At 46.5% G+C, this 20,990-nt stretch overlaps 2 protein-coding genes and 1 long non-coding RNA gene across 3 annotated transcripts; 2 read left to right on the top strand and 1 right to left on the bottom strand.

The window, feature by feature from the left end:
* The first annotated feature begins 2,944 nt into the window (after positions 1-2,944).
* DEFB105B (defensin beta 105B) lies at positions 2,945-5,641 on the top strand. Its single transcript, XM_032468488.1, has 3 exons — positions 2,945-3,041; positions 3,457-3,498; positions 5,211-5,641. The coding sequence occupies exons 1-3, from the start codon at positions 2,972-2,974 to the stop codon at positions 5,336-5,338; spliced, it is 240 nt and encodes a 79-aa protein (XP_032324379.1). The 5' UTR covers positions 2,945-2,971; the 3' UTR covers positions 5,339-5,641.
* Positions 5,642-11,065: 5,424 nt separating this feature from the next.
* DEFB107B (defensin beta 107B) lies at positions 11,066-14,102 on the top strand. The gene is made up of 2 exons (XM_014553786.2): positions 11,066-11,129; positions 13,841-14,102. Exons 1-2 carry the CDS (start codon positions 11,072-11,074, stop codon positions 13,981-13,983), a joined length of 201 nt encoding a protein of 66 aa, XP_014409272.1. The 5' UTR covers positions 11,066-11,071; the 3' UTR covers positions 13,984-14,102.
* Positions 13,476-20,974, bottom strand: LOC116660091. The gene is made up of 2 exons (XR_004315464.1): positions 20,267-20,974; positions 13,476-13,958 (listed from the first exon to the last, which is right to left on the bottom strand). It is a non-coding gene; the product is annotated as an uncharacterized LOC116660091 (long non-coding RNA).
* Between the last annotated feature and the right edge of the window lie 16 nt (positions 20,975-20,990).

The following is a 20,990-nucleotide window of genomic DNA, read 5'->3' as shown; positions in this document are numbered from 1 at the left end:
ACGTCATGGAAAAGGTGGTTTTCATATGAGATCTGGGTAAGTTTACCTCCTCATGCCCTACTGATATCAATCAATGATTGAATATATAAATAAACTCCAGAAAATGGACATTTTCAGCAGCAGAATTCCAAATGGTATTTGTCAACACCCCCCTGCAGGAGGCAGAGCTTCAGCTGCCTCAGCTTAAATGAAAGTGATTTGCTCCCACAGACCAGAACGTGGGAAAGGAAGAAGGGTCACCTAGGAGTGGGGACGCCTGGCAGGCACCTCACCAAGGGCGTAACCCCAGGAGGGGTTGTCATGTTCGCACCTCGTGCCCCTGACATGAGGAGCGGGATGAGGCACCCCTCCACCCTATGTGCCTCTTCCCCCGAACCCCAAACCCCGGTCTAATCACGAGAAAACATCAGACAAACCTGAATCCTGTAGTTTAGTTAGTAGCTGGGTACCAACGCTTCTTCCTCAGTTTTGACAAGTGAACCCCTGTTATTAACATCAGTAACTGTTAACATGGATGCTGGCACTGGGGGGGCCGGGGGAAGGGTAGATGGGTACCCTTTGTAGTATCTTTGCAACTTTACAGTGAATCTAAAATTATTCCAAACCAAAAATTGTATTAAAAACAAACAATTGGGGGCGATCCTACCTAACTTTAGCCTCTCCCTGTGATATTTTTGTTAGTAGCTTTATGCACACTGGCGATATATTATGAATAATCCAGTTAGGAATGATGGATTTAAAGTATATATATGTTCTCTTTTCCCTTCCAACTTTAAACAGATTCAAGTCCATAACAAGAGGCAAACTGCTAGAAAAAGCTTATTTGTGCTGCATTCAAAGCAATTGAATGCGGAAGAATTTGAGCCCGGAGCTAGGGGGAATCTGTGCTGAAGAAGCAGACAACGCAGCAACGGTACCCGGGCACCATCTCTGTTCGGTTGGTACAACAGGGAGACCCCGTGGTCCCCGTGATGAGGACAAGCCCTATGATTAGAGGTGACTGCGAGACTGGAAGTTCACTCCAGGTCAGGGCCAGCTACATAAATTTGCTGGGCCTCGTGCAGGATGAAAATGCATGATTCCATGTTCAAAAAAGCAGGAAAAAGATGCCTTTAAAGCCACCAAAATATGAACCTTTTTCCTGTCCTCCCAGTTCTCCAGTATAGTATTTTTTATTTGCTGTTTGGGCACAGGGATACTCAGGGACACTTGCAGACCCTCATGAGTGCCCAGGGCTCCCCACCCTGCCACTCTCCATGTATGCTTGTGGCCCCCTCCTGCCAACCGCTGCTGGGTAGGTGTGCCTTGTCCCAGAGAGGGTCAAGCCAGGTATCTCTCCTTCCCACGGGCCTGCCATCTCCACCACGGCAACTGAGCGACTCCCAAGATACAGCAATGCCTGTGGTACGTGTAGTTCGTCCTAAACTGAGGGTCAGGGGAGAGGCTCACTCCTGCCAAGCAGCCCGCCTTCACCACAGCACTAGTAGCCCCCACAGGGGTTGATCGACATCGTGCCCTGAGATGCTCAGGGATCAGGAAGTCAACCCCAAACACCTCTGGGTACGTCCACACCCGGTCCAAGCTGAGGGTGGATGGTGGTCGCTGGGAGGGAGCAGAAAGGAGGAGGTCAGGTGGGGCTTAGGGACCACGGGTCAGGGGCCAGAAACCCTCCGAGGGTGGTCAGACTTCATTTACAAAGCACATACTCAAAGATAAAATGACTGAGAATTTCAGTGCACTTTGACTACAGTCCTTTAAACCCCAAGGTGACAGGAAGGGCTGTGTGACTGCCCTGGTCATGTGCCCACAAAGCCGGCCTGGCTACGGTTATTAGAGATGTCTCGAAGCTGAAAGGCCTTAGGTTCAGCTCTGTATCCCCAACACATGCACATTAGTTTGTGTTCCTGAAGCTTAAGTGTGTGTAAACATACAAATAAAAGCACTGCTGTGTTTTATAGGCCAGGAAAGGTCATTATGAATTAGTGGACTTGAAAAAGAGTTTACAGAAAATCTGGATAGAGAGACACATTAATTAGTACTAGTAACAATAGCCAGACACTCTGGTAAGCACTTTACATACGTGATTTCAGTTCATCATCTCAAATATCCAGTGAAGTAGGTACCATTATCACGTCCATATTTTAAGGATGAGGAAATTGAGGTTCAAAAAATTAAGCCGTCTGTTCAAGGTCACAGACTTGCTAAATCGATCCGACTTTAGGGTCTGCCTTTTAAAACGATCCCACCTGTCATTTCACGACGCAGGGTACTACCCACATACGACCACGGCCCCGTCTTCCGTTTCAAAACCGGAGAGCCGAGCCTTGCCCGGCCACGGGCGACGGGACGGGGCTGCTCTGGGGGCGCGGTGATGCATTATAGCTTTTAATGCCCGTGGTCTTCGTGAAGGAAAAGGATGTGGCAGTAGTGACTTTGGTCTCCTCGGTGGCGCTGTTACAGGCTCAGGGATTCAGAGCGACCTTGGCAAAGTGACTGCTACCCTCCCTTTCTCCTTGGGACACTTGGGGACAGTACGTATGGAAGCCAGGAAAGCGGCAGTCCACAGTGACTGGGCTCTTACGGGGCACGACCTCCTTCTGAGCATGCCTCACGTTCAAAACACCTCCGCGTCACCGTCACCGTCACAGCGAGCCGGCCTGCCTGGGGGCCGGCAGGACGGGCCTGCGCCTCCCCCCGCACTGGCGCGCGGCTGCCCCGGGCTCCCCCTCCCGGCCCGCCGCTCCTCCTCTTTCCCCGTCGGAACCGCCCAAATCCAAGGCTCTTTGGAGGCCAAGGGTTATTACGCGTCACACCAGTCCTTGATCTTGGGAAACTGAGCATAGAGGTGCTTTCTTTATTGGTTCACTTCACTGACCACGAGCATTTCCCATTACCTTCAAATGTAAATAAGCGAGCGGCTGTCCTCTTGAAGGAATCCCAAACCTCTGTTCTGAAGAGTCCTCCCTCCGAGATGGCCCCGAGCAGGAAGATGTTTTATTTTGTCTTTGCCTTTTTCCTCATTCTGGCTCAGTTTCCACCAGGTAAATGTGAACTGATGGGATTTTGATGGGGCCGATCATAAAGCTTGACGATTCTTCTACGTACCTGAGGGTAACTCCAGAACTGAGGGCAACAGGCAGCGCCTCACTGCGCGTTTCACGGGAATTCTTAAACCTGCAGTAGCATTTTCTAAGAGCAAGCTACTCTCCCTCCCTCCCTCCCTCCCTCCCTTCCTTCCTTTTCTTTCTTTCTTCTTTTTCTTTCTCTCTCTCCTTTTAAAACAACTTGCTCTTACTGGATACCAGGAGTTCGAGCTTTCAAACACAGAATAACAATGCGCCCTCTGTGGCCAGCTGCCCCTTGACGGCAGGTGTGTGAAGTTGAGAACACTGTTTTACATAGTGCTGTTTCCTGCATTGGTTTTAATATCGCAAATGTGCTTTGTTTTGAAATTAGGGTGCCAGGCAGGACTCGAATACGTCCAGCCATTTCCAGCGGGTAAGTTAAACCCTTGTGTAGGATTTCCCCTTTAGGAACCCTGGCCCTGCCCGGGAGCTCTGGTTCCTGGAGACAAGGGAGCGATGGGGACCGTAGTGAAAACAGAACTGCTGAAACCCCAGTCTGCTAACCCTACCTTCCTCTCTCCCTTTTGTTCCCAACGTCATATTTGGACTTCCCATTTCACAGAGAAACCTCTTTGCTACTGGACTGTGCTTTTGGCCACAGAGATTTGGACCTGGTGGCTACTGTCATTAGCTCATGGTACTAACTAAACCAAGGTCACAGGACCAGGCTTGTACCAGCCAGGTAGCGCTGCTGTATGAACATGCTTCTCCATCTCTCCAGCCTCTGCTCCTAAATCCAGTAAAGCGTGTTCCACACGTATGCCACAAATAAAGGAGTCGGCATGGTTCAGCAAACCGTCACGACAGAGGAGCTGTTATAATGAACAGCCTGCTGACCTTTTCTGGGGGACTCACCCTATACAGGAAGAAAGCGTATTATAAACAGAATTGAAATAAATACTCCTGGGCACTTGTAAACAATTTTTTTTTTAATGTTTAGACAGAATTTCAGAGTGAGAAAGAATAAGGTGCCCCTAAGTCACTGAGTGCTTACTATGTACCATGCAGTCTATTAACAACTTCATGTGGATTATGTCATGTAACCTTCAAAACGTCCCTCTGAGGAAGGCACTGTATAACCACCACTTTACAGAAGACGAGGCAGAGCCAAGATGCGATGTCGAATAATTCTGCCCAGGGGACATGAAGAATAAGTGGTGAGGTAGGCTTCCGACTCAGGACACCAGAGTCACAAGTTTTAATTCTGTGATTCTCAACCAGGTAGCAATGCCCAGCAATGCTCTTAAGCAGAAGCGGTGCACAAAACCTTCAACACACTGTGCAGCGTGAGCACTGGACAGTCGGGCCACACGCTGCCTGGAAAAGAGCAGGTGTTGTCTTAAACAGCCACTTGGTCAGCGCCAGGGAGTCCAGCGGCATATAAGCCCTGCGTACAAACATCACCAGGGAGGGTTATGAGGATGATGGGTGGGGGAATGCGTGCCCCACTCCTGCAGCAAATGGTCACCTAGGGATAACCCCCCGCATTCCAAAGAGTCAGTCAGATTAGAAACACAAGAACATTCCATAGCCTATATGATTCTAAGGCTGAAAATGCTCCCCTGCCTCAGTAACAAAGGGCTCAGGAAACGGGCCAGGCGGAGGCAGCAGAGCACAGCTGTTAGCAAATCCGTGTGAAGAGAGGTGGCGCTTGTTGCGCGAGCTGGGAAAGCCAGGCGGATGCTAACGCAGAAGGTCTCAGGGAGGAAGGAGACTGGAATTTAGGAGAAAATAATAAAACTAGAAACTGGGCATGAACAAGGAGTTGAGAAGCTTGAGATTGAGCTTTTGAGTGGGGAGAGTTCATGTTTAAGAAGAGGTCAGTGCGATCCTGACCTCCATGCGTTTATCAATTTGTGTGGCTCAGAAGTGCGCGCAGTCGGACCAGGTGTCCTGTCTACTACGGCCTTTGAAGATACGTACCCGGTGGGAAAAAGTGGAGCTCTCTGGAAAGATCCAGGCTGCTTTTGGAAAACGCTCTTTACAACCGTAATCACAAACCCTCGCTTCTTTCGCGGCCTTTGCCCTCCCCCCTTTTCCAGAGAGTCCCAGGAAAGGCGGGTCAGCAGCTCTTTCCTGCCATAGGTGAGTTCGCTGTTTGCGAGCCGTGCAGGCTCGGGCGGGGCAAATGCAGGAAGATGTGCACTGAGGAGGAGAAGGTCGTTGGAAGCTGCAAGCTGAACTTTGTGTGTTGCCGGCGGAGGATGGGGTGAGCCAGACCGGCGCTCTTCTGGCCTCAGAAGCAGGACCGGATATTCAAGGAAGGTCAAGAGAAGTTATGCAGCTTAACCAAGTCACCCAGTGAGCGGGTGTCAGGATCATTCTCATCTCCTTCTCCCTTTGCTTTGTTTCTTTGCTTTTTTTGTTTGCTCTTTCGTTAATGGGGGCACTGGGGATTGACCCCAGGACCTCGTGCATGCTGAGCACGCGCTCTGCCACTGAGCTCTACCCCTCCCCCTTCTTTGCTTATTTTTAAAGGTGATCTTTAAAAAGGTTGCCAGTGGGCAGAGGGAAGTGGGGAGGGGCAAGGTAGGGGTAGAGAATTAAGGGGTACCAATGACTATGTATAAAATAAATAAGCTACAAGGATGTATCACACAGCATAGGGAATAAGCCAATATTTTATAATAACTTTAAATAGAGTATAATCTATAAAATATTGAATCATTATGTTGTACACTGGAAACTAGCATAATGTTGTAAATCAACTCTAATTCAATTTAAAAAAAAATCAAGTCATGAATGGTTACCTAATAGCTACTCACTTAATCAGATACTGTAACTACATGTATGGAATACCTTACAATTTATGAATCTTTTCCCCATACTTTTCTTATATGACTCAAGATCACCTTATAAGGTAGATTTTATTATCCCCATTTATATTCAAAGAAATTGAGACCTAGAGAGAATATCTATTCCTCAAGCTCATAACTGGACAGCAGTAAAGGATGTTCACATCACTCTCATTTCTGTGTATCTGTAAGTACTAATTCTCACAGAACAGATAAACAGAAATGGCACCCGCGTCTGTCAATGGAGATACGATTCTACAGGGTATAAGAAGTTATCTTCTCCGCGTCATTTCTTGGAGTACCAATATATTGTCACTCTTGACTATAGTACTTACGGTGTATTTTTATTGACTACATTTGACATAAAACTGCGTAAATTTAAGACGTACGTGTTAATTGGATACATTTATATTTTATAATATGATTGCTGCTGTAGTGACAATCTAGCACCTCCATCATAATACACAATTATACTTTTTCTTTAGCCGTCGGGATAATTACATGTCAGTCTCTTAGCCAGTTCGATGATTACAGCACAGTGCTGTTGTCTGCATTCAGCACCCTGTGCGTTAGATCGCTATGGCTTATCTACTACCTGTTGCAAGTTTGTTCCCTTAAACATCACTTTCATCCCTCTACCTCCCGTCCCCTGGTAAGCATCATTTATTCTGTTTTTTTTTTCTTTTTAACAAGTTTGACTTTCTTAGATTCCACATATACTAGATTCCATACAGTACTTGTCTTTGTCTGACTTATCTCACTTAGCACAGTGTGCTCACGATCCATCCATATGGTTGTAAATGGCATCAAAATGGCCAACAGGTTCAAGAAAAGATGCCCAACACCACTATGCACCAGGGAAATGCAACGCAAACCCACAGCGAGGTGCCAACCCACATCCCTTAGAATGGCCATCATCAAGAAGACAAAAGACATCAGGTGTCAGAGGATACGCGATTTTTTTTTTAAACATCTCAGCATTTACTCAGTTAAGGTCTAGGGCACCAGCTCTGCATGTCTCTTCCTGCCAGTGGATGAAAATGTTAGATTAATTTCATATGCTCAGCATGGAATATACATAAATGGTTGACTGTATAACTTTGCCTTATGAAATAAAATTTGTAGCTTCACAAAATAAAGGTCAAGATTGCCAGTCCTTTGAGTAGTGTCTCAAACTTAATCACTCAGGGTTAACATGTGAGAATGAACAGTATTTTGCTCAACGTGTGAGAATGTACTGTTGTGTCGTGTGTCCTTCTGCACTGAGATCCACTTCCTGTCCTTTCCCTGCTCTGCTCTGTACAGTGGGCACTATTCTCTGCAAACCACATTCTCTGAGCTTCCTGGCTTTTCTGGCAGGTTTCAGTCCGTGCAAGTGCCTGGCAGAAAGAAGAATGGCAGACGAGAGAACAGGAGACCTCGGGGCTCTCCTCCCTCAGTCTCTCTTTCCGCTCCAGCAGTGGCTCCATCTCCAACAATGAAGCCCAAGCTTGTGTACCCTCACTGCTCACCCGGCAGCCCCCCTGCACGCCCGGCTCCTGCCCGCTGGTCCTTGCTCCTGGGCTCACACCATAGCCTCCTGTTTTCCCTCCAACCATTCGGCAGTGGAGGATTCCAGCTGTGTATAATGTTAGCTCCCATTTGCATGTTCAGCTTTCCCAACACTTCATCAGCTTTCCACATTAAATTCTCTCTCTATTGAACCATCTGGTGTGGGAACTGTTTTCATGCCTGGAGCCTGACTGATTTGGCTTTTAGGTTGGCTCTACTGTCAGATCGATTTATCAATTGTCCTCCAAAAGAGATCTGAGACATAACCCTTGTGAACTCTATAATGTTTCCTGCATTTTCACAGGAATTAAACCCAGGGAAGTGGTAAGTGGGGGACTTGGTCTTAAGAACCTACAGCTGAGTGACCATTTGGTGGATGATGCTTCTCCCCAGATCTCCAAGAGCGCAGCTGATGGTTTACAGAACATCATGAAACCAGGATATTCCCTACTTATTCCAAATACCACATTGCTTGATTCCGAACATCGAAAATGTTCTAGACCCTAACCGATGTCTCTTTCATAGGAACTCATGTGCATGTCTCACAGCGTCACACAGAGCACTGGGCCAGGGGCTTTGCCCTGATATCACCATAGCAATTCCCTCACCTAGCATCCAGAGTCACGTGGCTTGTGGTCCCAGAGGGCACCTCCCACAGATGCTCCCCTGTTCACAAATTTCCCTTCTTCTTCTTGCTCTCTTCTCTCTTCTGTACTAGGCTCTTTTCTAGAACCTTCCCATCCAATTAGCTCCTTTATCCTGAGACATCCAGTCCTTCCTATAGAAAAACAAAGTCTCAACTCATACTAATTTCTTGTTACTTGAAAATGTAGTCCGTTCAGATGTCAGGTGGATGCCCATGACTCTCTCAGACAGGCTTCTGCTGATTCCACGGTAACTGATGGAGATCTCTGACATCAGCGTCTGCCGGATCTTCTGCAAGGGACGGTCTCCTGAATGATGGGTGGGTCAGAGGGAAAGGGAAAGCAAGAAGAGACACTGGTGGAGCTGGATTCCTCCTGAAGAATCTCCACTTTAGTTGGTCTACATATTGCTCCTGTTTAGTGTGACTTTAACTTCATTAATTTTGAAATTGTAGCAATTGTAGGTCTTATCATGCTAACCATCTATTACCTCTTCTTGATTCCCTCACAGTAACTGAAAGGGAATGACCATAACTATAGAGCAAGACTGATCAGTTTGGGCTGAATTCCCCAAAGGCAGAGGATAAAACACTAAGTATCATTAATTTCCACACGCCCCATCGAGGTACTAAGCCACGAAGAGATTGACCAAAAAAAAAAAAAATGTCAGGGCACAGGGTTTCTTTGGACAATGTGTTAGGGGGCTGTGATTGGGACTTCACGCTGCCTCTCAAGAGGGAAAGGTGAGGAAAACATCGTTTTCACACCAATCCTTATGAGGTTGGCTTTAAGAAGGTTACCTGGAGAACTGGATGGCCATCCTATGGTGCTCATGCCTGACTCACACCTGAAACTGTCTACAGGGAAAGAGCTCTGGATGGAGTTACCCATGATGGCAGGACAAGAAAAGAGCAGCAGGGGAGTGACTGCACTGATGGTATTAGGCAGGGAGATAAGCGTGATTCCCACGGACCAAGTGAAGGCCGTACAAGGTGACTGGACTGAGAACACCTTAAAGGGGAAATCCCCAATAACGTGGCTTGCTAGGGGAAAGGGATCCAGCAGGAAGTGGCTTTAGGAGGCAGCTTTGGAAGGAGAGGGGTTGAGGAAATTCATAAGAAATCAACCAGAAATGGACAGAACAACTAAGAAAGAAGATCAGCAAGAAAATGTAAGATTTGAAGAACACTGTAAACCAGTCAGACCTCACTGCCATCGACGGCACAGCCCACTCAGCAACAGCAAAACACACATTTTCTCAAGCTGTCATGAACTGTCCTCCAGGACAGGCCACACGTTAGGCCACAAAACAAGCGTCCAACCACAAGGAAATAACAGAGGACATTTGGGAAAGACGTACATGTGAGAAAATTAAACACCACCCCCCCAAATAAATAATGAGTCAAAGAAGAAATCACATGAAAAACTAGAAAACACTTTAAAGTGAATGAAATTTTTAAAAAAAGACACTTATGGGATACAGTTAAACCAATGCTTAGAGAAACAATTACAGTTGTAAATGCCTATATTTAAAAAGAAGAAAGGTATCAGATCAATAAACTCATTTTTCACCTTAAGAAGCTAAAAATGAAGAACCAGTTAAACCCAAAGCAAGCAGAAGGAAGAAAATAATGAATATTAGAGTGAAAATAAAGGCTAAGAAAAACAATAGGAAAAAATCAATAAAACCCAAAGTTTGTTCTTTTTTTTAATGAATTATTCCTATTTTCCTTATGCAACATTCTACTTTCCATCTGATAATATTCTATTTCATCTGAAGCAAAAGTGCCACTCCAGCCTTCTTACTCTTGATATTTTCATAGTTTATGTTTTTCCATCATTTACTTTCAACCTCTCTGTCTTTATATTTTAACTACTTTCCTCATAATTTGTGGTCTAGTTAATTTTACTGTGCCAATTTATTTCCAACCTTTGATAATTCACATAATGGCTGATGTCACCATGGGAACAGGCTGAGTGATGGGTACACAAGAACTCTCTGTACCATTTTTGCAATTTATTGTGAGCTTATAATTAACTCAAGAGACAAAAAGTTTCTTGGAGAAATGCATCCTTTATAGACAACACACGGATTCATCTTCCCACTTAATCCACCTGATGATTAATCCTGCCTTTAATGAGAATTTCCAGTCCATTAACATTAATTAATTTCTTGTTAACATAAGTACACATGGTATTTATTGTCCAACACACATTTGTCAAAAAAATGCTATTCCCATAAAATACAAAATGTGGTCATATTTAATAATAACATGATTATCCTTAATATGCAAAACCTTTGAACATTTCATTACTATTCCCATATTAATTGCTTGATTATTCATGGGTTCCTCTAACTGGACAACTATCAATAAGTCAAATACATATATTTTGAGCACCTACTGTTACAAAGCACTGTTGCAGGGCATAAACGGAAAGAAAACAGATGAGAAGAAAGTTATTTTCCTTTATGGAGCTTACAGTATAATTGGGAGATGAAAATTTGTCATAGAGTATAATCTTAAAAAACCAATTATACAGGCACCAATCAATAATGTTTGAGTGACTCTTAGAGAAGAGTAAGTGACATACACAATCTCAGAGAAGAAGAAGAGACGGCGGTTACGGACGTTACGGAAGTGGTGGTACTTGAGACGGAAATGAGGGAACACAGGAGCAGCCTGGATGGAGGTGCAGACTAGAGAATTCCAGGCAAGGAGCCGGGTTATTTTCCTTACTGTCTCATCAGCGTTTATTTAGGTAAAATCTGACCCATCAGCCTACACACTATGCAATGGAGCATGGAAAATAATTCATTCTTAGTGAGCATTAAAAACCAAAAATAACTCCTGGCTTTTTCAGAGCTGTAGAACTTGCTTTAATCAATTTCCCTTGATAAGAGTCAGACTCCAGTGACCGTGCCTCCTTCAGCCTCTCCCCACTGATTCCCGGAGCCATGAAAATCTTTTCCTTTATTCTTGCTGCCATCATCCTTCTTGCTCAAATCTTCTCAGGTAAGAGAGAAATCTTGATAGATATAAGGATGTCTTTTGAGGCAAAATCTATTCAGGGTCTGTCTTTTGAGAAGAAAGCTCATCTTTCAGAAAAGTACTTGATTCAGTCCTATGTCCTAAAAAGGTCTCAGAAACAAACTAGTTACAGGAAATCTTTTCCTAAGTTTGGACACATATTAATGGGACCACCCTGATCCAGACCACCTCCAACCAGAAGAATATCTAGTTAATTTCCCTAAAAGCTCTACCAACAGGTTCAGATTTCCCTTTTCATTTAGATCTGTTTCCTCATTCTGTAATCTTTGACCCAGCTTCAGTGTATGACAAAATGATTGTTTTAAAATGAGAAAAAAATCTCAAGAGGCAGACGACACTTGCTAATTCAGAGAAGAACAGCCTTTACAGCCTAAATGAAATCAAACTTACAATAACAGGTTCTTACCAGTCTATTTTTTCATGTCCCACTAATTGGTAAATGAATCTCTTAAATGAATCTCATGAATCTCTTAACCTTAGATGATCTTGGACTTTCTAGCTCTCATATACTGCTGGAAAATCACATCACTTCAAACATTAACATCTTGATTAGTTTTCTTTTAAGTCCTTTGAACTGGGCTGTCTTTGCTCAATTCAGCCAAGAACCCATCTCTAATAAACTTTTACCTCCATTCCCTCCTCAACTATCCTTCATTCCTCCTGTTATGAAGCCTTTCCCGATGGGACTGTCCATGCACCATGAGGTATCCTGTCTATTTCTTCCTTATGGTTTCTGAATTTCTACACTTATTTATTACACAATCTGGCTGCAGAAGGCTAGCCGGTCAATAGCTATTGAATGTGTGCTTATCACTTAACGAGAAATTGTTCTGGAATGTAATGATATATAATATAATTATATATAAACATCCTATAATAAAGGGAGGTAAAGTGGAGGTGAACATTAGATCATGGTCTTTGCTCTTAATTTGCTTAAAGTTTATTAGTCTTTTATTTCTGTGTTGGTCAAAAATAGGTTGCCTATAATAATAAACAGGCACTTGATAATTTAAAGTGTATATAGTGAATGGATGAGACAGACAGATGGACAAAGAACTATGATACAAAACAGTTCTCATACGTGCGATGAAGGTGAAAAATAAGAGAAGCCATGGAAATAGAAGTTCGGTTCTAACTGGGGGAACAAGAAGGACTTCCTGGGAGGTGGTCATTTCCATTGCACTTTTGAAAACAGGCAGGAATAGAAAGAAGGAACAGACCTGAGGAATACTGCCCTCGTGTTTCACAGCCTCTCTTGTAAAATAACTTTTGCCCTCAGTCTGTTTCCTGGGAGGTCAGACAATGGATCCAGAGTAGAGAAAGAAATTTTATCTGTCCTCTCCATCTCCTTTCATCAGGACTCCAAGTGATTCAAACCAATGTAGGGAAGCAGATACTTAGGGGCTCCCTGTCCCCAAAACTCAGCTCAGGCCCATCTGACTCAGTAAGCAGCACAGAGTGGACACACGTTAGGACCACCACCACCACAACCACAGACACTCTCAGTGCTGGAAGTGAGTTTCATGATCAATAAAAGAGGAAATGAACAGACTATTATGCCAAAATATCTGAGGCTGAACCTCAGTTTCAAACCTTGTAAGATGTATGAACTCTGGGTTTCAACTTATTTCCAATAAATGGAAATAATAATAGGGCTTTTTCTGAAGACTGATCTTTTTTTTTTCCCTGAAGATGTTGATTGATTGCCCTGATGCTGGATAAATTTCAGTGATCTGTTACTCACAGTATCCTGCGTTCAACTTTGGACTGTTTAAAATGTTTCCCTTTACTCCGAGCAGAAATCTCAGTGCCTGTGATTTTTTCCCCACTGATTAGCCCCACCTTGGGCATTAATGAGCCTTCAGTGTGGTAGTGTCTGAGACAGACGACGGCTAATGTGCACACATTCCCCGCCCCAGAGCCGTTCTCTCTGAGAATAAGTATTACACCTTTTGAGAGCAACTGCCAGTTCTTCCTATGATTTCTCCAGGGAATACACATCACCATTTTCCCTAGTCATTGTCTCTTAAAGTATTTTACTCTCTTCAGCTTAGTTTCTTTGTCCTGAATGAATGCACAGTGTCTATGCCTCTCTCACACGGCTTGTCAGAGCTAAACACGTTATTCTGCAGACGTCACTGGCAGAGCAGGTTCGTACTGTGCTTCTTTTAATACCAAAGAAAATACTGAAGCTTTACCCCCAAACTGTGACACTCCACAACCACATGCCCAAGGCACACGGCTGCCATTGCCCTGCCTCCACTGTAAATAGCACACTCTGTACCTTTTGTTATATACAAGAGACTATTATTTTGGAGATAGGAAAAAAATCTTTTATTGCAAAAGACTGCTTATTGGAATTAGAAAGGATATTGTCTCCCCCCGCCCCAGGAAGAAACACTGTTTCTCTATGTCCAACAAAGATTATAGCAGAGGGAACCCTTTCTTGGTTTTTCTACTTGAGTACAAAGGAAGCACCCTGTATATACTGAACCAGGGATCCGAGCTCAGACACAGCTGTTCAGGTCACATCTGCTTTTCTGCTGTCTACACTTACACTCTGTGTCGCCATGAGATTCGGTAGTGTGGAGTTCTGGCTTGGCCTGAGTGGTGGAATTTTGCCTTCCAGTAATTCAGTACTGGATAACTGAAGACCGACTGTTTTCTTCACTTAGCCAGAGGAGGATTTCAAAGACAACTACACTGTCAGAGAATGGATGGTCGCTGCGAAGTCGAATGCCTTTCCTTTGAAGATAAGATTGGAGGCTGCCGAGCTGAACTGACACCATTTTGCTGCAAAAAAAGAGAGAATAATTAAAAGCTAAGCCGCGACTACACACAGGGAGGAGGTGGGGACGCCGGCTGGGCTCTCAGGGCAGCAGTCCTCTCTGGGTCTTCTCTCCTGGGCCTCCAAATTCTGGATTCTCTGAAGTTGGCAGTCCAGCTTCTGATGCCGCAGAAAGTCCCCTTTCTAGGCTATGAGCTTTCTGAGGGAAGGCTCTATAACTTGTTTATTTTGCATCCCCCATTCCTGGTATAGGGCTTATTAATTAATTTACTGATGGATAAAGTGAATGAATTAATAAATAAAACAGGTGGAGTGGAAAGGCTGGAGTGCGAGTCTAATGAACTGCATTCTAACCTTATAGTCCTGGCCTCAAACAGACGTGTGACCTGGGGCCGTTCTTACCAAATGTCAGGAGATTCTACTTACAATGTGAGGAGATTCAGCCACATGGTAACTGGACTCCCTGCTGGACACTAGCTGTGGCTGCCCCAGCAGGACCACTGTCCCACCCTCCTCCTCGCTCTCCTTTATAGGCAGGAATTGTGTAGAATGTCTCCTGTTCCCTGTCTGACCTAGCACGTCGAGTTCCACAAAGAAACTGGACTCTGTCTAAATTCACGCTGGCTGTTGGGTGAGTAGCATCTTCATTCCGGCCACTCGGAGTGAGAGTTGATCAGCTCGTGGCCCATGCAAGCAGCAAGGTCCCCAGAGATCGCTTAACTCAACACGCTCAGTGCAGGTGAGGACACCCAAGCCCATGGCCATACACTCAGGGGCTTGGTTACCCCTTTCGTCAGACTTGTGGTTTTTGGTCTTGTGTTCTCAGCACGTCCACAGAAAACCGTGCTGGGTGAGCAGAGAGCAACAGGGCCAACCCTAAAGACGGAACATTTTTTAGCAGCTCAAGTAAGCAGTTAGATTGAGCAAGAAGTTGAAACTAGCTGCAAAAGAAGTGGACCCTTCGCCAGATCCCTCTGGCTCCATCTTCTTTTGACTTTCTCAGCAGCCTCACAAGTGTCCCTAAAGGAACCAGCAGCATCCAGGCTCTTCTCCCTCGGCAGTAAGAGGACTAGCTGGGCTCTGAGCTGCTTGCTGTGCACCTTGGCTGCCCACACACCTGTCTGGCCACGTCTCCTCTTCAAAGTCTTAAAACTCGCTGCACCTCATTTGTTTGAGCCCAGTTAGAGAGCGCTCCTTCCTTAAAACGTTAGGCTTCATTCATGCGGAATGCACCCGACCCGGAGGTCCGAGCCCCAGCTGCACCATGCCCCGTCCCCTCAGGTGCAGCCTCGGCTGCAAGCAGCCAGACCCAGCATGCCCAGCACTGGCCCCTGACAGCTCCGCTTTCCTTCTGCTCCTCTGGGCCTGGAGGTGGTAACTCCATCCTGTACTTGCGAACTCCTGAGCCTTTTCAACCTTCCAGTAATTCAATTCCTTGCACGAAATTCCTTGTGTACAATACCCAGTGTGGCTTCTGTTACCTGAGCGGAGCCTGTCTGATCACAACCCCCCTCTGCATTTCCAGCTCTAGCTTCTCGCTAGAGTTTATTAGGCTGCTGGTCTCCTCTAGACGGATTTCTGACAGGAAACTCAGAAGGAGCCTGACTGTATTTGAATGTATTACTTTCTTTCCAAAACTGATCTTCATTTAATTTTCTACATCTTGGTCAATATTGTCCTTTACTCAGACACTCAGGTTAAAAATAGTTCACACAGGAATGCTTACTTTGCCTCCGAAACCACACAATTTGCTCCTTAAGCCCGTCTACATAAACTCCTCATTAATACCTGAAAATGGTATTTCAGTTATTACCCTGCCTCTCCCCTCACTAACACTGTGTTAGGTTATGGCCTCGTCATCCTCAGCCGCTAATCCTGGCAGTCACCTAAGGTTTACTTACAACTTGGGGATTGGACTTTGTATAGAATAAGGACTAGTTTTCGCTTTCCATGCTGCACGTAGGTGCATGAGTGCACACAAGCGCGCGCGCACACACACACACATCACGTGAGCTGTTCCATCACGGAGACCAAGTATAAGGTCACACTGAGATTTACGAGAGAACTTGGAACACTACGATACTGGAGCTGGAAGTACCCTGGACATCATCCAGGTCAGTGTTTCCAGAACCAAGTTGATTCCAATCACCTAAAATATTATAAAATCAGAGCTCAGTGCCCACTCTAATGCTTTTGTCTTGGGAACTCCCAAGCTAAGAAAATGAATTTTTAAAACAAGTTTTCCCATCAAGTCTCCCGCACGATAATATCTGATCACTGATCGGAGGAGCGCCTGAGATTCAAGGTGGTCCACTGCTCTTGTCCCTCACCGCCAGCGAGCCGCAGAATCAAGAGGCAGAACTCAGACCCAAAGCCTCGGCTGCACACCCACAGGTGGATACTTCACTCTCCTGTGCTTTTCCACCAGAAAAGGAGATGCCGAGAGGAAATGAACAAACAGCTCACTTTCTTTCTCAGCTTATGGGACGGAAGCTCCATTTTAGTGAGCAATCGACACACACCGTGGCAAGTTCTGTAAGCTGATGGGAGACCCGTGGGAGTTCAGAACAGGACAGGCTGACCGACTGTGACTGGCATTACCTGAGTCTGGGGAGGGTTCACAGACAAAACGCCCTGTCACTCTTTAAACCAGTGGGTTTATCATCCCAGCCTAAATCACTTTAACTGAAACTGGGGGACTGTTGTCGATAAACTTCCAATCTATTGCCAATGTAACAGCAGCTTATGTTCCCATTTGATGGTCATTTCCATTCCAAACTGCCCACTGCCTTTGTTCTGGGGAACTGAGCACCCAAAATAGGAAGGACTCTCTGTCCTCTGAGCCCATCTGCTCTCATGGGACACCTGTGTCCCTGGATATCCTTACTGGGGTATTAAAATGTCCTCATCACCTAAACAAAGACACTCCACTGGCCCTAGGAGCTGCTGACTGACACAAAGCCACATCTGCCTTCTCTATAAACCCCTCACCCATGGGATCCACTGTCATTCTCCTTTGCCATTTTATTCTTTTCTGAACCAAGTCTCACCAGGTAGCAAAACTAATTTATAAAAGCCTTGGCAAGTTTTGAGAACATGAGGGTTTGAGAGAATCCTGCACCAAGACAAAATGCCCAGGATCTACACACTGAGAAGGAGCCCCGTGGGAAGCCAGTGACCGGGGAGCTGCAGTCATCTGACCCTGCACATCTCCTGACTGTGAGCCAGACAGGCCTTCCAGAACCATCTCTGCCTCCTCACTGAAAATGAACAGGGTAACAGAAAACACCACATTTTCCTAACACTTCTTTGCCTCTAAAACTCTGCTCATGTTCTCCAAGAATTAGTGGTTTTAAGACACTGGCAACAGAGTGGGCTATGACACAGCTCTGAGGACCCAGCAAAGGGAAGTGATGGGGACCAACCCAGAAGGATTTCTGTGTTACTCTCAGAAAACAAACCCAGCGCTAGTCATCACTGGGGCTTGACTTTGTCCCTGTGGCTTTATCCCCAACCCTGGCTTCTCCTTCTTCCTTTCAACCCCCACTCTTCTAAAATAGCACCGACATGCAGAGGCTCACCTGAGTGTGCCCTTCCACATTCAGGGGAGGAACAGGATCTAGAGGTCTTGAAAACTGAGATGAAACTAGGATCCCAGTGACCTGACTGAAACTTTAATGACATTACAAGCTTCCTCGAAGACCCATATCACCCTTGCGGCGAGCTGGGAGACACTGGGAGTAAGTCTTTGGCTGGCGATAGTCACCAAAATATTTTCTAAGTTTACTTGGGGTCCAAGGAACAGCTCCTGCCTTCTTGAAGAGGTTGGAGAAAAAGTTACTTGGAATTTTCTACCTCAACCCAGAGCTGGGGACCCACCATGGGGCATTAAATGTTTAAAGTCCCCTCCTTATTGCAGGAAAGGCTGGTGCTGCACTGGAAGGCACAGGATGGTGACCACTCACGTATCTTAGGGACCTCAGAGTTACCTAGGTTCTCCTAAAAGCAGAGAAAGTCTCCTGTGCTATCCTCTGCCGCCCCCTGCTGGACTGGGAGACAGACAGGGTGCCTCATACCAATAGCTCAAACCCCAGGATATGCAAGTGAAGCCAACTGGCCCCCCTGAGTCAGATGGAAGGGACAGCAGGACAGCCAGGTGCTGAGGGCTGAGAAAATGCTGGGGGCTTAATGTACGTGGCAGGCGTGGCTTCTGAACATGGTGTGGATCTGGCTCCTGCCTGCCTTCCTTGCGTGGCACTCAGGGCTGACACCCACCCGGCCAAAGTTCTGAAATTCCATGGGTGTCATGTGATTGGCAGGCTCCGATCACAGTTCTTCTGCCCCCATTCCTTGGGGCTCCCCTCCAGGAATGTGCACGTGAGTCCCAAGTTCAGCCTTACCCTTGACCTGGTTGGTTTCCTACGTCATCAGGCTACTTGGTCTTGCCTTATGGAATAACTTGTGAAAATCTAGTCTAGGTCTAAAATACCCCATGAGGATGGATGGGTACCTAGTCATTTACTTCGGGGGTGGGGGTGGGGTCTGTACTCTAATCTCTCATCCCCTTAGGTTTTTTTAAATTAGTATCATTAGTGTAAATGTCATTGTGATCATCATCCTGTCACACTTGTTTTCATCACAATTTTTATTATGTTTCTTATTGTGGATTATTTTGGCAGTTGTTACTGTGTAACATTGAATACAGTTTCTCTATTCACAGGAGGGGTCCTGTTTACTGGCGACCTCTACTGCTGTTTCCCCAAAGGACCGATGTTCACACCGAGGCGGCATCTCTCCAGCTTCACCACTTGGTCTCCTCTGGTGGCACTAGCCTCCTTAAATGCTCCTGAGGCACGTGCCCACCGGTGCTGGCAGGGAGCCCAGGAGAGGATGTCCCTAGGTTAGCTGAGCTTCTAGAAATGGATATCCTCCAGGGATCAGCACTGTCCCGTGCAGACCTGGAGGACCCAGGAAGCCTCCTTGGCTCACTAGAGCCACCCTGAGATTTCTAATGCCACTTGGGTGCCCCACCCTTGCTCTTGGCATCCTGGAAAGGCTGGAAAATGTGTCAGTGACTGCCTACGAATCCTGAGAATTTTCCACCATAGCTCAGAGCCCAGGATCTACTGTTGCCAAAAATAGAGGCACAACGAGGGAGATCTGGGCCTACCTAAGCCTCTAGAAATACTCACTGTCCCCTTATGGGCCAAGAAACACCCATGCTGCACCGCAAGGCACAGAGATGGAGACCTGACAGCCTGAGTAATTTTCCATTCTCCAAGAAGCATGTGAAATGCTTGTGCAGGCCGGTGGCGCCCCCTGCTGGTCAGAAGCACCACGCGCTACTCCTCCCGGACCTTCTCTAACCAAGAGCAAACCCAGGTGTCTGGACCTCCGCAGGCCTGGATGGAATAGGCGGCGAAAGGCGCAGCAACGTGGGGGCTTAATGCATGTCCCGGCTTGAAGACAAAAAGGCAGAGAGAGAGCGAGCCAATTCCCTCTTGCTCAGCCTTTCGATCTAGGCAGGCTTTTACCGGACTTGGTGAGACCACCACTCGGGAAAGGCAATAGGCTTCACTCAGTTCACTGCCGCAAATGTTTGTTCCACCCAGAATCACATTCAGGGATACGCCCAGAACAATATTCAACCAAGTATCTGGGTACCCTGTGGCCCAAGCAAGTTGAGAAATAAAACCAGCCATCATTAGTTTGCCCCCGTCAACTTGGCGCCTACACACATCTCCTTAAACCTTAATGCTCAGTGTCCAAATAAAGACAGTAACCAGGCCACAATTCCCCCTAAAATGATGCACCTGTCCTTCATACAACGGAAAACACACAAGCTCCCTCTGCAGCGGATGTGAAATCCTTGAGTGAGGTTTACTCTTCTCCTTGACATCCTATGATTTAAATATTATGATGTAAAATTAACAGTGCTTAAGTACTATGACATAAAGTCAATACATCTTAAATTACATGAGGGAAGAGACTGAAGAAAACAGTCACTCGCCATAAACAACTGACCCCTGAACAGCATTTGAACTGAGCAAGTCCACTTACATGCAGATTTTTTTCCCAATAAATACATACTACAGTACTTCGCGACCCGCGATTGGCTAAAACCTCTGATGTGGAACCCTAGACTTGGAGGAGCGATTTCTGACTGTGCAGGGGGTTGGCGCCCCTCACCCCCACGATGTTTAGGGGTCAACTGTACACACACATCATAACGGAATAAGAAGGAAGCACTCGTAACAACCACACCGTCACGGCTGTAACTGGTCACAGGGCCACAGCTGGGATGTAAACCTACCTCTTCCGCTGTTGGCTCTACGATCCTTTCCCGTCAGCCAGCACCTGGTCGTGGTTCCTCACCTAGTGGAATGACCCAGGTCTTTATTCACTATGGAAATCTGTCTTAGTTCGTGCTGCCACAGCCAAATACCACAGACCAGGCGGCTCAGCCCTGGAGTCGGGGAGGTCCAGGGCCGAGGTGCTGGCAGGGCAGGCTTCATTCTGAGGCCTTCGGACTTGCAGGCGCTCTGTCCCGCCGTGAGCAAGCCGCGCTTCTTCGTCCTGCCTGGACAGACAGACGCCGAGCTCCCTCTTCCTCGTCTCACAAGGCGCAGGGCGTCCGTCACACTTGTCCTAACGGTGTCACAGGACCCGTGGGACACGCTCCTCAAAAGGGTTTTGGACTTAAATCTTTTCCATGTTTTGAGAAGGAAAGATCTCCGCATTCAATATAAGTGGCCTCACAACTCCAAGCTTTTACATTAAAGCAGCGTCAACGTTTAACCTGAAGGAGGGCGGACGCCCAACAGGCTCCCGCGGGCGCGGCGGGAGACTGGAGACTCCGCTTCCACGGGCGGCGGCACTTCCGGACCGGAAACGCCCCGGGGGTGGGGCGGGGTGCCACGCCCACACCCACCAGGCCCCGCCCCACTCGAGCTCTCCGTTTCCTGCCTACCCGGAAGCAGTTTCCGGGAGTGAGTCCCGTCTCCGGGAGTGAGTTTCAGTATTTCTCCTTCAGAGTC

The sequence above is a fragment of the Camelus ferus genome, chromosome 26 (assembly GCF_009834535.1).
Source record: "Camelus ferus isolate YT-003-E chromosome 26, BCGSAC_Cfer_1.0, whole genome shotgun sequence".
NCBI classification, from domain to species: Eukaryota; Metazoa; Chordata; class Mammalia; order Artiodactyla; family Camelidae; genus Camelus; species Camelus ferus.
Note: the sequence above shows the minus strand (reverse complement) of the source record. Positions and strands in the feature narration are given on the sequence as shown.

Excerpts from the sequence above, each read along its gene's own strand:
- DEFB107B (XM_014553786.2), top strand. The coding sequence starts at position 11,072 with ATGAAAATCTTTTCCTTTATTCTTGCTGCCATCATCCTTCTTGCTCAA. Across the intron at positions 11,130-13,840 it reads TCTTGCTCAAATCTTCTCAG|CCAGAGGAGGATTTCAAAGA; the intron begins GTAAGAGAGAAA and ends TTCTTCACTTAG.
- DEFB105B (XM_032468488.1), top strand. The coding sequence starts at position 2,972 with ATGGCCCCGAGCAGGAAGATGTTTTATTTTGTCTTTGCCTTTTTCCTC. Across the intron at positions 3,042-3,456 it reads TCTGGCTCAGTTTCCACCAG|GGTGCCAGGCAGGACTCGAA; the intron begins GTAAATGTGAAC and ends TTTTGAAATTAG. Across the intron at positions 3,499-5,210 it reads CGTCCAGCCATTTCCAGCGG|GTGAGTTCGCTGTTTGCGAG; the intron begins GTAAGTTAAACC and ends TTCCTGCCATAG.